The following is a 15,216-nucleotide window of genomic DNA, read 5'->3' on the forward strand; positions in this document are numbered from 1 at the left end:
AACACATGCATTAGTCTAGATGAATGCGGCACTGAGCGCTACGCTTTCGAAAGAGACAAATAGATGAGAATGTATTCAAGGCCAAATGGTAATGTAATGGTATGAAGCTTACAGCTGTCAAACATACAAACGTGTGTATCGAACAATAGCAGCATGTGAGTGTGTAAATGTCAAAAACTGGCTGCGTACATTAATGGAAACGCAGCGAAACAGAGACCGACGCACTGTAAGCAGGAAAGGTATAGATAAAAAAAAGCGGATCACATTTCAATCCGTTGTCGGTTCAGCGCGAGTCAAGTTGAACAAAATTTTTTATTCCATCAGTGTGATCGAATGAGGTAAACAGAAGAAGACAGAGCGACAAGTGCGCGTCGACTTCTCGGTACATATGAATTTGTAAATGGCTGACGCTATTCTGAGAAATTGTGATTAGATAGTGTGTGATAAACTAAAAGTGCTTAAAATAAATCAAGAATTTTAAACAAATTCGATACAAAAAAATACCGCCATAAATATTTAGAAAAAAATATTGTTGAAAATCGTTTTCAAACCGTATTGTGTTAACAACGAAGTAAGTTCAACCAACAATTTGTTTTTTTTTTTTTAAATAGCATACCTATTTATTCACGAATTTCCGACAAGTCGCAAAAAAGAGAATCTTTTCGCAACTTTGTTTTTCTGAGAGTTTTGTAATGGTATTGGTGTGGTGTATGCATGTGTGTGTGTGTGTGTGTGTTTGTGTGTGGTCATTATGTGTACATGTGAATTTTTAAAATGTGTATCAATCTGTTTTTTTTATTTTTATTTTTTTAAGAGACCAGAACAGAACAAATACTTACAACACACATAGCGCTAAAACATGCATATGTCAAGATATTCTTTTAAATTTATTCATCATGACATTTTTTTTTCTTGCTGTTGTTTTCTCTTGCTTGTTTGCAATTCTGTTGTGAGAGAGTGTTGTTTTTGTTGTTGTTCTGTTGCAAATAGAAAATTCTTTTCGCGTAGAGAAATCCAAGCGGCGACATTTAACCGCGATAAATAAATTGTAAAAATATCCATGCAAAGGAAGAAAAGGGAGAAAAATGAAGAGAGACGAGAAATGTATGGTCTGAATAAAAAAAGAAAGAATTGCCGCCGATAAAGTTCCGACGACAGGAGAATGACAGAGAAAAAACGACGAAATTGAAAGCGAAAAATTCACTTTTTTCTACACTCATTTCGCGTCCATTTCGCTACTGAACAGAAGCACAACCAAATGAAACAACAACAATTTGCAATAAAATAATCTCAAAACAACTCGTTCGCAATTTTTTTTTATGCGTCATTCGCTATTCTTTATATTCTTGCGAAGTAAATGCATGTGTGTGCGCCTTTTTTCCTTCTTGTTCTTTCATTTCAATCATATTCTCCGTGTTTCAACTTTTTCATTCACTCAACATTCTGTGTTGATGTACGCTTATACACACAGGAGAATAATTAACCAGAATTAATTACATGAAACAAAAAGTGCTTGCCATTTAGAAAATATACAAAATGAGAGAAGAAAAAAAAAAGAACAACAGCATTATCGGTGGCTTATGAAAGCATATGCACGATCGGTATTGTATGTTATGTATTATTATTTCCGTTCCAATCAATTTTGCTTGAAAAGGGATATTTACGGGTGCAGAAAAATACCGTCATTATGAATTTTTTAGTCGCCAACACACAGGCACAGAGCTTGAGACATCGACATTCGTTTCATGCATTTGTTAAAATGTGATAGCAATGGGCAATGGGCTTCCTTGGCTTTAAACTTGGATGAATGTGGAATTACTTGTGTAAACTGATACATGCTAGGTGCATATACATATATATTTTTCTGTTGTTCATAATTGCGATTGAAAAAGGATTTTGTGTGGGACGTTGATTTCTTGTTTTGTTGTTGCACAAATTATGTTGTTGTTGTTTTGGTTGTGTTGGTGTTGCGTTTTGTTGATACTTATTGCATTCATTAGTGCTAACGGAGCCAATATTATTCGTGCGCTATTGTGTTGTGCTATCGATAAATTCAAGTAATATTCATTCACTATATAAAATAAATTAATGCGTAACACATAAAAGTTCAATATAGTCCATGTAATACAAACGGTCTGTATACTGAAATACACGTAATTTATATTACTTCTTATTGATAGACGGAGATGATATTTCCATATAAAGGTTTTTCCCCGAAAAAGGGTTCGAAAGCTTCATTTAAAATTTATAATTCAATACACCAGTGTTCGTTGCCGCAAAAGCCAATTCAAGAAATTCATAATAAATTGAATATTCAAGTTTGAATTAGACGCACCGTGCGGTGCGCATATAAATTTATAAAATTTACCCAAAACATTCATGAGAGTTAATTTATCTTCGAAGGAAAATGAAGTTCTGAAAATGAGATTTTTCGAGATGCAACCTTCGTTAGATTGAATCTAATGAATGTGTAAATGATATATTATGTACTTTGTATATGGGTGTTACATCAGTATAGCTATCGCTCACATGATAGGTTAACACATATAAAATAGAAAACCATCAAAAGTGTCACCGTTTCCATGTCCATATCTTCCATTTTATTTTATATAGTACGTCAACTTCATCATTATATTTATGGTTGATTGTCACCATCGCAACGTCATATGATCAGACAAAAGAACACTTGAGTTTCTTAATTTTCGACGTAATATACTTGTAACAGGCATCATAATCATAACAATGTTCATAGAACATAGACTCAGAAATGGACATGAATTCGTGATGATGGACATACACTCTCGGAAAAACTAAAACATTTTTACCTTGTTAATCGGTTGTCATCATGTTGGACATATATTTATATTTGTTCATGCCTTAAATCAAATAAAATTAAGAAGCAATGTGGACAACAAACGTCTATATATTTACATTACGACGGCAACAAGTCTGAGTATAGAAACAGAAACCGAGTACATAAAATAGAACGTATGTGTGTTGTAAGGCAGAGTACCTGTGCTCATATTATGGTAATAAAACTAATCGTACATTAAGCGCTTACAACGCGTTCGAATAGAGTGACAGAGATCATCTATCAGTGAGCAAACGACCAAAACGAGTGGCACCTGAAATTATTATATGGACAAAGATGCTCTCAACGAGACACACATAGCAAAACATAGATGAAGAGACAACGATAACGAACGGTTGAAATAATAATAAAATTAAACTGAAAACACACATTAAACTTCACACCAAGCCATAAGCCATACCATCATTTCTCTATATGTGCGTGCATGTTCTATATGATTTTTATTCTCCTGCACTGTATTTACTTTTCTACCTGAGTTTTTCTTCGATTTCTCTCTCTTTCTTTTTCTCATTCTCATTCTCCTTCGATTTTTTTTTTTCGTTAGGCACACATTAAAAACGAACATTCATAAAGTATACTTTGTATCCATGCAACATTTATGTTTGGCTACATACGCTGTGGATTTGGTGCATATGTAGTCTCTAAGACAAGTATCTCTCATAAATGCATGTCACCAAATTATCCACCAACCATATTTATTTTCAATTCTTGACAATGGCAGAAAATGCATACCATTCACTTTTTGAAACATTAGGGTTTTTTTTTGTATTCGACCGTCTTTATTATGTCGTTTAACTTTTTCGGTGAAAATAAATATTTTGGAGAGAAAGAGCAAAAAAAGAGAAACAATAAAAACATAACATTTAAAGGGAAAAAAAATAACATTCAAAACAAAAGTACAAAAAAGGATGATCGAAGAAGACAAAAAAAAACTGTGTTTGTCTGTATGGAGAGAAAAAGCGTGTAATAAAATAGGTAACATCTAAATGCATGAGGATAATTTTCTGTTGTCAATAAAGTATAACCTAATGCAGTGCATAAGTCGAGCATGCAAGACTGAGTTGTATATGTTTGTGTCTAATTTTTTTTTCGCTCTTTCGAATAAATGTTATATGTTTTATGCATAAATAATAAATGTTTGTATTGTTCCAAGTTTCCAAGCAATAAAAGAAATATGAAATGTGAACTATGCGTTAAAATGTCGCTTATTTTGATGGCCGATGATGGCATCTGCAATTCTCCTCACCATTCCGAGACTCCTTACTCGTTTTTTGAGCCATATTTAATACAAACAAGCAAAGCACGCGTGCACAATGGGTTTTATTGAGAAAATTGCCCGAATGATTACCGACAGAGACAAAACGAGAAAAAAGAACAGAGAGAAAAACATTGCCAACAATCGAATGGAACATTCATTGCAACAACAACAACACCGAATGTGTGTATGTTTATATATACAATAAAATTCCTGTGAAATGTTTTTCTCTGATATTTTCTGTGTGAGCTATGTTCGCTCGATCTGTTTATTATTCGTTGTTCTTTTTTTTTTGTTCGTTCATTTTCTTCCTTTTCCATTTGTTGCATATATTTTAGAATTCGAATAAATAATCAAACACGAGCAAATTGATATTCAAATAAAATATTGTGTTGTTGATATACACGTACCGCTATTCGTTTATTTATATTCAGTGACTTCTAGCCGCTCAACAACCACGGGAAGAGCGCGCGAAAAAGAGAAGAGATATTGGCGAAAGATGTGGCGACGATGTTGTGAAACATTTGTGTCAGAGTTCGATACTTCAGTGCGGCGCAATGACGTCGATGATTGTATGAGCGTACCTCATTTTGGATTCATTTCATGAATTTAAACAAGACTATAAAATATCGGTAGCAAAAGTAATTTTTATCATTTGTGCTCTCATATCTTACGCGGCACATTTCACAATGAATTGGCTGTAACAAGGATTGAACTTGTTTTTAAGAAACGTACATTTTTTTTATTGAAATAGAAACAAAATAAGGATTTGAATGAATTTGATTTTTTTCTGTGGTTCATAATATCGCACGCATTTGCTAGTGACTCAAAGCATAGAATTATTGTTGTTGATAAATGTGGATTTAAACAAAGTATTGATTGTACTCGGACTATTGACATTTTTAACGTCAACACATTTGCTTGTCGAAATTGAAAAACTACTTCGCGGTTCATGTATTAACCATAACAGTGTTTGTATGTAATCTGAAATTCGAAGAAACGATTGAACAAAAGAAGAAACAGACACACCGATATAATAAAACGCACATTTGAAATCTAAGCAAAATACGGACCATAATAAAGTTAGTAAGTGAGTATTAAAAGTGATTCACACGTGTGCACATTCGATCGTTTAAAACATTCAATAAGCCGTATAGTAAACGGAAACGTATTCACATATCATTTGGATCTCTATTCTCTTCTTCTTCTGTTTAAATAATTTTGCTTGTTGGTTAATCATTCGACGTCTTTACTCCACTATCATTTGTTGCACCAATTTAACGCGATTCGATCAAATTATATATTCTCGACGGTAAGAAGTTCTCGGGAAAATTTCCAATCAACTGGCTTGATTTCCATCGTGGGCGAGAACGTAAGAGGTAGAAGAGAGGAGAGAGAGAGAGAGAAAGAGAGAGCGGGAGAAGAAAGAAAGAGTGAAAAGGAAGTTCCATCAAAGATGAATACTCGAAATTGATAATAATTTTTTAATTAAAACAATCGTGATGAAAACGATAATTTATACTTTACCGTGTTATTAATACACCCAAAGCAAACTAATTAAATGGAATTGATGTTGATTAAGCTATTGTTTGGCTAATTATTTAGACAAGAAGTGAAGGGACAGACAGAGAAACGACTACAGACAGAAATATTGGAATTGAATACAAAGAACGAATACGGCAAAATGAAAAAAAGTATAATGATTTAGAACTGTGTACTCTTTTTTTTTAAATTCTCTTTTCCTATGTGTATGTTTTGTTTTTCATTCGGTTTGCGATGTGTTAAGAGGGAGTATATGCACTTTACATACACTTGATGTCTTACACATGGTGGTGTGGTAATTTTTTTTTGCGAATCTTCAGATCATAGAATAGTGCATGGCTCATTGTCAGCTGGGCCTGAGTAGCCTGTGAGGAAAACGCTTCAAACTATTTCCTTCTCTCAATTTTACTTTGTTCATATTTCTCTGACATTTTCCATGGATTTCTGAAAATCATCTTTTTTTCTTCCTCTGTCCCTCTCTCTCTCTCTCTCTCTCTCTCTCTCTTTCTCTCTCTCTCTGTGTGTGTCTAGCCCAGTTCGGTTTTTTTCTCTACTGTTGTTTATTATTATTTTCTCTCTTCTACATTGTTCATGCTGTGCTAGCATTCTTTTTTCCTTCATATCTTCAATTCTGTTCAATTCAATTCCTTAAAATAGAAGACGTGTAGACGTAATAAAATTTAATATTCAAGTATTTTGTCTTTAATGATTTTGTTCTGTGTGTTGCTGAACGAAGTTCATTTTTATTATTTCTCTTTTCCTACTGATTCAAATTCTTTTTATTTTTCACTTCTTGCACCGACTCTCTTTTTCAACGCTCAACGTGGTTTTTTTCTCAAATGTTTTCACAGAGATTGCATTTAATACTCTGTTATTAGACATTTTATATACACATGCATCACACTTACTGCCAACGTTAGTTGAATTATAGAATATTTGTTATTTGTTTTAAGATATTTTGTTATTTTTATCTTCTTCTTTTCCTTATTTTGATACTTTAATCGGTAACATCGTTGGCAGCTATAGTTACCGCTTTACTCCATTCTTGTATCTTTTTTATATTACTTTTATTTATTCTATTTTATCCTGATTTTCTTTTCCACCGAATTTTTTAAATATGCACGTTTTTGTTACTGTTACAACCCACCACACACATACAAAGTACAAACACAAAATTCAGTGGAAACAGTCATCTCGTTGAAATACAAAAACATTTAGTTTTGAATCTCGTTAGGGTGATTGGATAATTGAATGCAAAGCATATCCTGAAGTGGTTTACAAAAGAAAAACATTTGGTTTGAAACATCACCGTACAATTAAAAAAAAAATACAATTGTAATACTTTTAAGTACAAACTTTTTTTATTGATAAATAATAATTAAAGTCAATCTCTTATATTAATTTACTTTGCGGATATAATTGAAATTTCTGCAAGTTTTTTTATACCGAGAATCCTATTTGCATTAATTGATTTGTATATAATTGTCATCATATTATTCTTTTCCATCCTTCCCTCTTATAGATTATATTTGTATTGTTTCCCGTTTCTGTTGTTGATGGAATAACATCATGTCTTTGTGGGAGCGAGTATCTGGCCAAGCGGGTTTTGAAAGAATCAAGTCGTTGTATAACGAAAATTTTCCATTGGAAGTGCGTATTTTGTGCGCTGCATGGATTGAAGAACGAATCAAATCGGAACAATACATTGATATAAATGATCCGCAATATGAACAGCGTGCGGCAAATTTTATATCAAATTTGATACAACAATTGGATTTGGAAAAGCAACGTCTTAAAAAGCCCGAAGAATTGTCAATTAAATATCGGATCGAAGATGCAATGCGAACATTTACACAAAATATCTATAGTCCGGGTCAATTATACAAACAAATTCGTGACGCATTAATGTATGAACAGCATATTTTGGATTCGTGCGCCAATAATCCTCAATTAAATTATGTGGACAACGAGGTGCTCGAAATAAATGAAAAAATTAAAAATTTACGCAACCTCATCATGCACAATAACGACGCGGGTAATCGATATAAACATGAATTGGAACAGTGCATGTTGCGTTACAGCGAAAGTTCAAAACGCATTCAAGAAATGCGTAGCATGCCAAAAACGGCAGAAAATGAAGATCAGTGTGTTGCATTTATGGAAGAATGTAAACGACAAGTTTGCCTAATGTCAGACAATATAAATCAACGACGTATTGAAATATATTCACAAATTCGAGCTGTCATCGATCTATTGGACGAAGTACAAAAGATTGTCATCCATAAACGGTTGGGCAAATGGCAACGTGATCAGGCATTAGCTGGTAATGGTGCACCATTGCCATTGAGTGCGCTCGACGAAATCCAAAATTGGTTCGAAGATTTGGCCGAACTCATTTGGAATACACGCACATTGATAGATACCATGCGCAAGTCGAATATGCCAATTAGTCCGGCAAATTTTGACGGTTTTGAGGTAGCCTATCGTGAAATCACCAATCTCCTTCAGAATCTGATTGTATCAGGTTTCATTGTGGAAAAACAACCGCCACAAGTTATGAAAACCAACACAAGGTAAATAAAATTTAATGGCAAAACATAAAATAAACACTCAATTCTGGTTGACATATAATTTAATGATATATATATATATATTTTAAATATTTATAGATTCGCTGCGACTGTACGTCTACTGTTAGCTAACGTTAGCATTCACCTAAATAATCCATTTGTGACCGTGTCCATTTTGTCAGGTAAATTAACAAATAATTCATAATAATTTGTATCGAACTTTAATTGATATCGTTTATCGTATGCATGACATGCACAGAGGCACAAGCTCAAGCGCAACAGCAAAATCATTCGTCGCCATTGGCTGAAGCGTCTGGTGAAATTTTGAATAATACCGGAAATTTAGAACTGCAACAGGCTACACGACATTTGACGTGCAACTTAAGGAATATGCAGCTTAAGAAGATCAAACGGGCCGAGAAAAAGGGAACCGAAAGTGTAATGGACGAGAAATTTGCTTTGCTATTTCAATCGAAATTCCAAACCGGTGACATGCAATTGAATGTAATTTTACACTTTCATCAAGACGATTACACATTAAAAACACAAAAAAAAATCATTTCAATTAAAAAATAAAACTTATTATTTGATATAGGTTTGGGTGATGTCATTACCCGTCGTAGTTATCGTCCATGGAAACCAAGAGCCACAATCTTGGGCTACCATCACATGGGACAATGCATTCTCTGAAGTTAGTCGCATTCCATTCAATGTAACTCCTGGAGTGTCATGGTCGAGAATGGCATCAGCTCTAAACATGAAATTCTACTCTCAAACTGGTCGTAGTTTGACAAACGACAATCTTTACTATTTGTGTAATTATCAATTTTCGCTAAAAAAAATTCTCACATTTCTTTTTGAAATAAAAAATAAATTTGAAAAACAAAAATTGGCCATTCCAGGTGAGAAAGCGTACAGAGCATCTATAAATTTTAATCCCGAAGAACGTCCAATCACATGGTCTCAATTTTGTAAAGAAGCATTGCCCGATCGAACATTCACATTTTGGGATTGGTTTTATGCCGTCATGAAATTGACACGTGATCAATTGCGAGGTCCATGGACTGAAGGTCTCATTATCGGTTTCATAAATAAGCGTCAGGCTGAAGAAATGCTTCTCAAGTGCCCACCCGGTACATTTTTATTACGATTCTCGGACAGTGAACTCGGTAATTACCATCATACAAAACCAATATACAAAATTACCGATCGATAAACCGAATGTAATTAAATGAATGTAAAATTTTAGGAGGTATAACAATTGCTTGGGTTGAACACACCGTTGATCAATTACCGCAAATTGTAATGCTGCAACCATTTTGCCACAAAGATTTTGCCATTCGTTCACTTGGTGATCGTATCAAAGATCTGAATCAATGCGTCTATCTCTATCCAGATATTCCGAAGGACAAAGCTTTCGGCAACTACTATACACCATTGGGTGGTAAGATAACACTTTAACTCTTCTTCTTTTTTGTTTGTTCGAAAAGAATGATAAAATATATCATATTGAATAATTTAAATAGTTGAATCATCGACAAATGGATATGTAAAGCCAATACTTAAAACAACCGTGCCAGAAGAATGTAAACCATGTAGTTATCCAAATACTCCACAACATAATTGGCAGTCACCAGACGACAGTCATACGCGTGACACAGCATCAGTGACAAGGTAATTATCTAAACTCGTATATCACGTGCGACAATGAATCGTGCCTAATACGGTTTATTGTTTCATTTCATTTTTTATTCGATTTGATCATTCCATTCGAAATTAATTCGCGTTTATTTCTTTTGTTGCAATTGACGGCTGTGCGCTTGACTCGTAGAATGCACTAGACAAAAAATAATCATAATAATAATTCGTGTTAAAAACGCATACACAAACACACACTCTTCATTATCATTCACAAATAAATCACATCAAACAAAACGCATAGCAAATGGAAGAAAATCGTACGCAAAAAAAAAAAAAAAAAAAAAAAAAAAAATTTTCAACTCGATGCTTTATTCAATTCTTTTTTGTAAAAATTGGTATTATTTCAACATTTTCGAGCACTTTAGTTTCTCGGTAATGTAGCAAACACGCAGATATTATTTTAATGATTAATTGGAAGAAAACAAATGCAAAAAATAGAAAAAACAATACGATCAGTTCGACCTTTCAATCGAATGCAGTCAACAATTTAACGTTTAAATTTAACCTTTGAAAAGTTATCTACTGAGTCAAACGTTTTTGCACCACGAACGACAAAAACAATTCATATAATTGTGGACCAAAATAAGTTATATATATGTATTATTGTTATTTTTTTCTTCTTCTTCTCTTTTGCGACAACACGTTCCAGCTACCAGAATAGTACAATAATGCATCTTTAATTATTTCTCTTTATCAATTTAAATATGTGAAGAAACAAAGAAAGATCAAAATACACACAAATTCATCGAAAGAATGCATTTTTAAATTGTATGGTTTTTACTGTTCAGAAGAGAGAAAAAAAAACAATGAAAATCATAGCAAAAATCGAACAGTTAAACGATAAATATATTGCCAAATGAATAAATTGTCAATTGAAAAGAATTCACTTTCTCCAGTTCAACGAAATAACATTTAGTCGATATTATACAAATAATAAAAATTGTTAAATGTTGCTTGATTATTATATAGTAATAAAAAAAATGTGGAGCCCAATGACCTAAACAATTACCATATTAACATGTTCTCCACTCTCATCGTGAAATCTAAAAAAAGCAGCAACGAAAACCGAAAGAGTAATTATGCATGCAGAATCATTTTATTGACAATGAAATTATAAATTATTTATGTGGTTGTTTTTTATTTGTGATATATTGTCGAATTGATGTGTGTTGATTTGAACTTTGCATGTTTTCTTTTTGATTGGTCGTACTGGTGTTGATTTTGAGTCATCGCTGACCTCGCGATGATCTCATTTATATTACGCCCAAAAAAAAAAAAAAATGTAAGAAGAAGTCATTGATTTATTGCACAAAACTTCTGACATTAACCACATCACTGGTTTCATCACACAACGATAGCAATGGCTTGGCTGTTCTCTACCATTTTGTAGTTTGCGAATTTCGTTTTTTTTTTTGTTGAATTCCTCCCCCTCATTTTTCGTCTGTTAAATATGAACCGATAACACATGTGATTTGTTGTCGATCGATGTGTATCACTTTTGTGTTATATTCATGTTTACAGTATATTGTTGGGGTCGTTAATTGATAAACAGCCATTTACAAGAAAAAGAACTATATATAGATAAAATTAAATAGATAGCAAGGGGCGGAGCAGTACTAGATTCAATTCTATCAATTCCATTCAATTCCACTAAATTCTTTTCAATTCCAAATTAAATTCTAGTCCGTGTGTTTTTACTCATTTACTTCAGCAAATTTTAGGTATTACAAGGAGAGTTTCATATAGCAGCAAAATGACACTTGCGTGTATTATTCGCCAAGTGTGATTTGGATGATAAAGAATGTGATTTTTTTTATTCTGATTGAACCAGGCGATACAAAAAATTGATCAAAATTTGAGAATTGAAGAAAAAAAACTATTTATTTTGTTGTTAATTTTTTCGAAAGATCTCCTTGTAATACCTAAAATTGGCTGAAGTAAATGAGTTAAAATACACACGGACTAGAATTTAATTTGGAATTGAACAGAATTGAGTGGAATTGAATGGAATTGAAAGAATTGAATCTAGTACTGCTTCGCCCCTTGATAGATAGATATATGATATACATGCACCCAATTTAATGTGATTACAAATATTTCGGCTGTTTGAGCTGAAAATGTTAGCGAATAATATTATCGCTAAAATGTCATTTTCATTGCAAAACTTTTAGCAAAATAATGCAGCTTTATTTTTATCGTTACTGTACATATATGCTAAAAACATCGTAAATTTGTACATTTCAAGAGCTTCTTTATAAGCACAAGTTTGAAAGTATAATTTGAAATAAATAGGTGGATTATGGGTGAAAGAATGGAATCATTTCTTAATTCTAATGTGACTGGCCATTCACAGCCTAGTTTTAGAGCTAGTTTTTCTAGTTTCTTCTAGTACTTCTATTGGCTTCCATGCTTGATTCCTCTCTGACTCGAATTCATTTTACAGTCAATGAAGACAAATTGTTAGAATAAAAGAAGAAAAAAACAACAACGACATTTTCAGAAAAACATACCCATTAAAATTGTAAGGAAATGTCCCAGGAACATTTGATTTATGTAGGTTTCGAGAGCTCAACAATTTGATGTAATACAGACAGATAAGAAAATAATGTGAGTTAAGAGAGAATAGATAGAGAGAGAAAGCTTTCTAGAGATATACACACGTGCTTCGAAATTGAAATAATTCAATTAAATGCATTGTGACCACGAAAATGAGATAAATTGATACGTATTTCGTATGTCCGTAGATCACATAATCGGATGTTCAATTTTTTAAGTGATGTACATTTTCAGTTTAAATTGAAACTAATTGAACTGACTATAACGAGAAAATAAACTATCGATGGGAGATGCAATTGGAAGCGGCTATATATAATTCTGACAATGCAAATTGTCGACTACATGTATACATGTCTCTTTTGAATTTAATTTTTTTTTTTTTCAAAAAAAGTGGCTTTAAATTTAACGAGCGATTCGATTCAATTAGACTCAATTGTTTCATTTCAAATATACTATTTGATATTTGATATACCTGCTGGGTACCAAAATGATCAACGTACATGCGTTGATTTTGCATCGATGTTGTGATTACGACGAATTTAATAAATTTATAACTAAAAAAAGTTCACATTCTATCTCTATTTGATAGTCAAATATTTATGTGGTTAAATGTTAAAGCAAAATTTAAATTAATAATACTAATCAGAGACCAATTTTAAATTATCCCTTCAAAATGAATGTTCAAAAATGAATGTGAACACTTAAAACACTTACACTTTATTGTGATGCGATATTTTCTCAATGTACAGATATGTTTCATTTCGATAAAAATTGGATTTTTGAAAATTCCTAGTATTTACGAATGCACGGATAATCAATGGATGGCAAAAAACCAAAAACATATTTATATCTATATCAATGTGATGTAAAGTGATGTGATGTAATGTAAATTTAATGTGACTTGATAAAATAAACTTGTTTTTGACATTTGAATACTATAAATATTGGATGTTATTTAAGGGACACTAAATTGTTATTCAATTTAATGGAAATCTCTTGATATCCAGAAAAATATTGCATTTCGTAATCAGAATGCTAATAATTAAATGCATCGTGATCGATTTGCTTTTATATAATGTTACAAAGTTGTTTCAGCGGTCGTTCTAATAACGCATTTGAATAAAAAAAAGTACTCTTTAAAGTGAAGAAAAAAAAAAAATAGAATCAGTGAAATTAATTCGATAATTTGCACTTTTCAATTTAGCTAGATATGAAATTCTATTGGAAATTTAAAAAAAAAAATCAATGACATTGTGTGAAAGAAAAACGTGTGAGGGAATATTTGATAGTCGGCAATTTATATAAAGATGAATGGCCGACTATAAGCAATTTACATATTTTACAAGCTATACTAGTTAAACGAAAGTTGAAAAGTTGGGTAATCTGGTTTTGAAGAGATAACTCTTGCCAGTTGAACGGAAATTCGGCTAAAATTATTTAAATATCATTTTTGTTCGCTTGGTATTTCTATTTTAAATAAGCGTGTTATCTTTGCACGTATGCAGCACTTCATATACGCATACTCACCATAAATCAAGCCAATTTATTTATACATCATTCCACACAAGCTTTACATTTTATTCAAATCAAGTTGATTTCATTTATTTATTTCTTTATTTCGCCAATCAAATTCTTCACTATCAGTGCATTATTATGGCATCATTTTTTCCTCTGTATATCATTTTTTTATATATATATATATATTAGATATTATTTAAGTTTGAAATGATTTATTTTTTTTTTTTTTTTTAATTATTTTTTTTTCTTTCCAATATTTTTATTTCTCTTTTTTACGAAAAAAAAAAACAACAACAACAACAAAAATTAGTTTCCAACCCCATGAACCAGATAGTTTCAACACGAACGAAGAATATTATATGGAAGAAGGTCTAGTAGATGACCTCAATGACCTCAATGCTCTATCGGACTATGTCAACTGAAAAACGCAAACCATTAGAGCATACAACACATTACTGAAATATTGAACGAAACGAAAAAAAAAAACAGAATAACACATACAATAAGCAAAATTGTCATCATTTTCAATAGAAAAGATCACAGAAAAACAATTTAAAAAGAAAGAATACACATAACACCATGAAGAAATTCATACATATGAGGGACAAACCGATATACAAATAAAAGCGAATACAAAACCGAAAGAATTTTGTACATGGATAGAATTGATAAGTACATAAAATCGAAGTGAAAAGAAGATAAAGAAAATATAAAAAAATTGAATTCTTCATATTATAATTTTTAGTTGATATGATTATATATATTTTTTTACGTTGCTCTCACTTACAACTATTTGTCTAATTTGTAAGGAATTGAGTTTTTTTTTGAAAAATAAACCAAACCTTCTTCTATATTACAAATGATGCAAAAACAAAACAATCAAACATAAAACCAATAGCGTGCAATAGTATTAAGTATCCCTGTTGATGGGAATGAAGTGGTCAAGGTATACTCTTTCACTGTTCTCATCAGTACACGCAATATATGTATAATTTTTTTTAAAGTGAAACAAAAATCTATTTGTTGTAACTATTTCTTTTTATTTGAATGTACTTAATTTTTTATGTACGTATAAAAAGAAAACAGCACAAATGAAAACCAAAACTTCAAGTATTTCTTAGATCAGATTTGCACAATTTTATTAAAAAAAAAACATCAACTAATTAGGAAAATTGGGATAAAATAAAATAGATATGGATTTG

General features: G+C 31.8%; 1 protein-coding gene across 2 annotated transcripts; it reads left to right on the plus strand.

The window, feature by feature from the left end:
- The first annotated feature begins 285 nt into the window (after positions 1 to 285).
- LOC116337381 (signal transducer and activator of transcription 5B-like) lies at positions 286 to 14,517 on the plus strand. 2 transcript variants are annotated; one of them, XM_031761892.1, is made up of 9 exons: positions 286 to 571; positions 7,192 to 8,242; positions 8,339 to 8,421; positions 8,499 to 8,743; positions 8,835 to 9,054; positions 9,142 to 9,408; positions 9,489 to 9,683; positions 9,766 to 9,913; positions 14,325 to 14,517. In XM_031761892.1, the coding sequence occupies exons 2-9, from the start codon at positions 7,239 to 7,241 to the stop codon at positions 14,434 to 14,436; spliced, it is 2,274 nt and encodes a 757-aa protein (XP_031617752.1). In that variant the 5' UTR covers positions 286 to 571; positions 7,192 to 7,238; the 3' UTR covers positions 14,437 to 14,517. The 2 variants fall into 2 exon arrangements, with proteins under 2 accessions (XP_031617752.1, XP_031617753.1); XM_031761893.1 differs by lacking the exon at positions 286 to 571 and adding an exon at positions 5,023 to 5,217.
- Positions 14,518 to 15,216: the final 699 nt, after the last annotated feature.

The sequence above is a fragment of the Contarinia nasturtii genome, unplaced genomic scaffold (assembly GCF_009176525.2).
Source record: "Contarinia nasturtii isolate CC-2019 unplaced genomic scaffold, AAFC_CNas_1.1 Cnas_scaffold_285, whole genome shotgun sequence".
NCBI classification, from domain to species: domain Eukaryota; kingdom Metazoa; phylum Arthropoda; class Insecta; order Diptera; family Cecidomyiidae; genus Contarinia; species Contarinia nasturtii.

What these genes read in the sequence shown, in the direction of transcription:
- LOC116337381 (XM_031761892.1), top strand. Translation starts at nt 7,239, where the DNA reads ATGTCTTTGTGGGAGCGAGTATCTGGCCAAGCGGGTTTTGAAAGAATC. An exon ending in CCGGTGACATGCAATTGAAT is followed by an intron (nt 8,744 to 8,834) that starts GTAATTTTACAC and finishes TATTTGATATAG; the next exon opens with GTTTGGGTGATGTCATTACC. An exon ending in CGACAATCTTTACTATTTGT is followed by an intron (nt 9,055 to 9,141) that starts GTAATTATCAAT and finishes TGGCCATTCCAG; the next exon opens with GTGAGAAAGCGTACAGAGCA.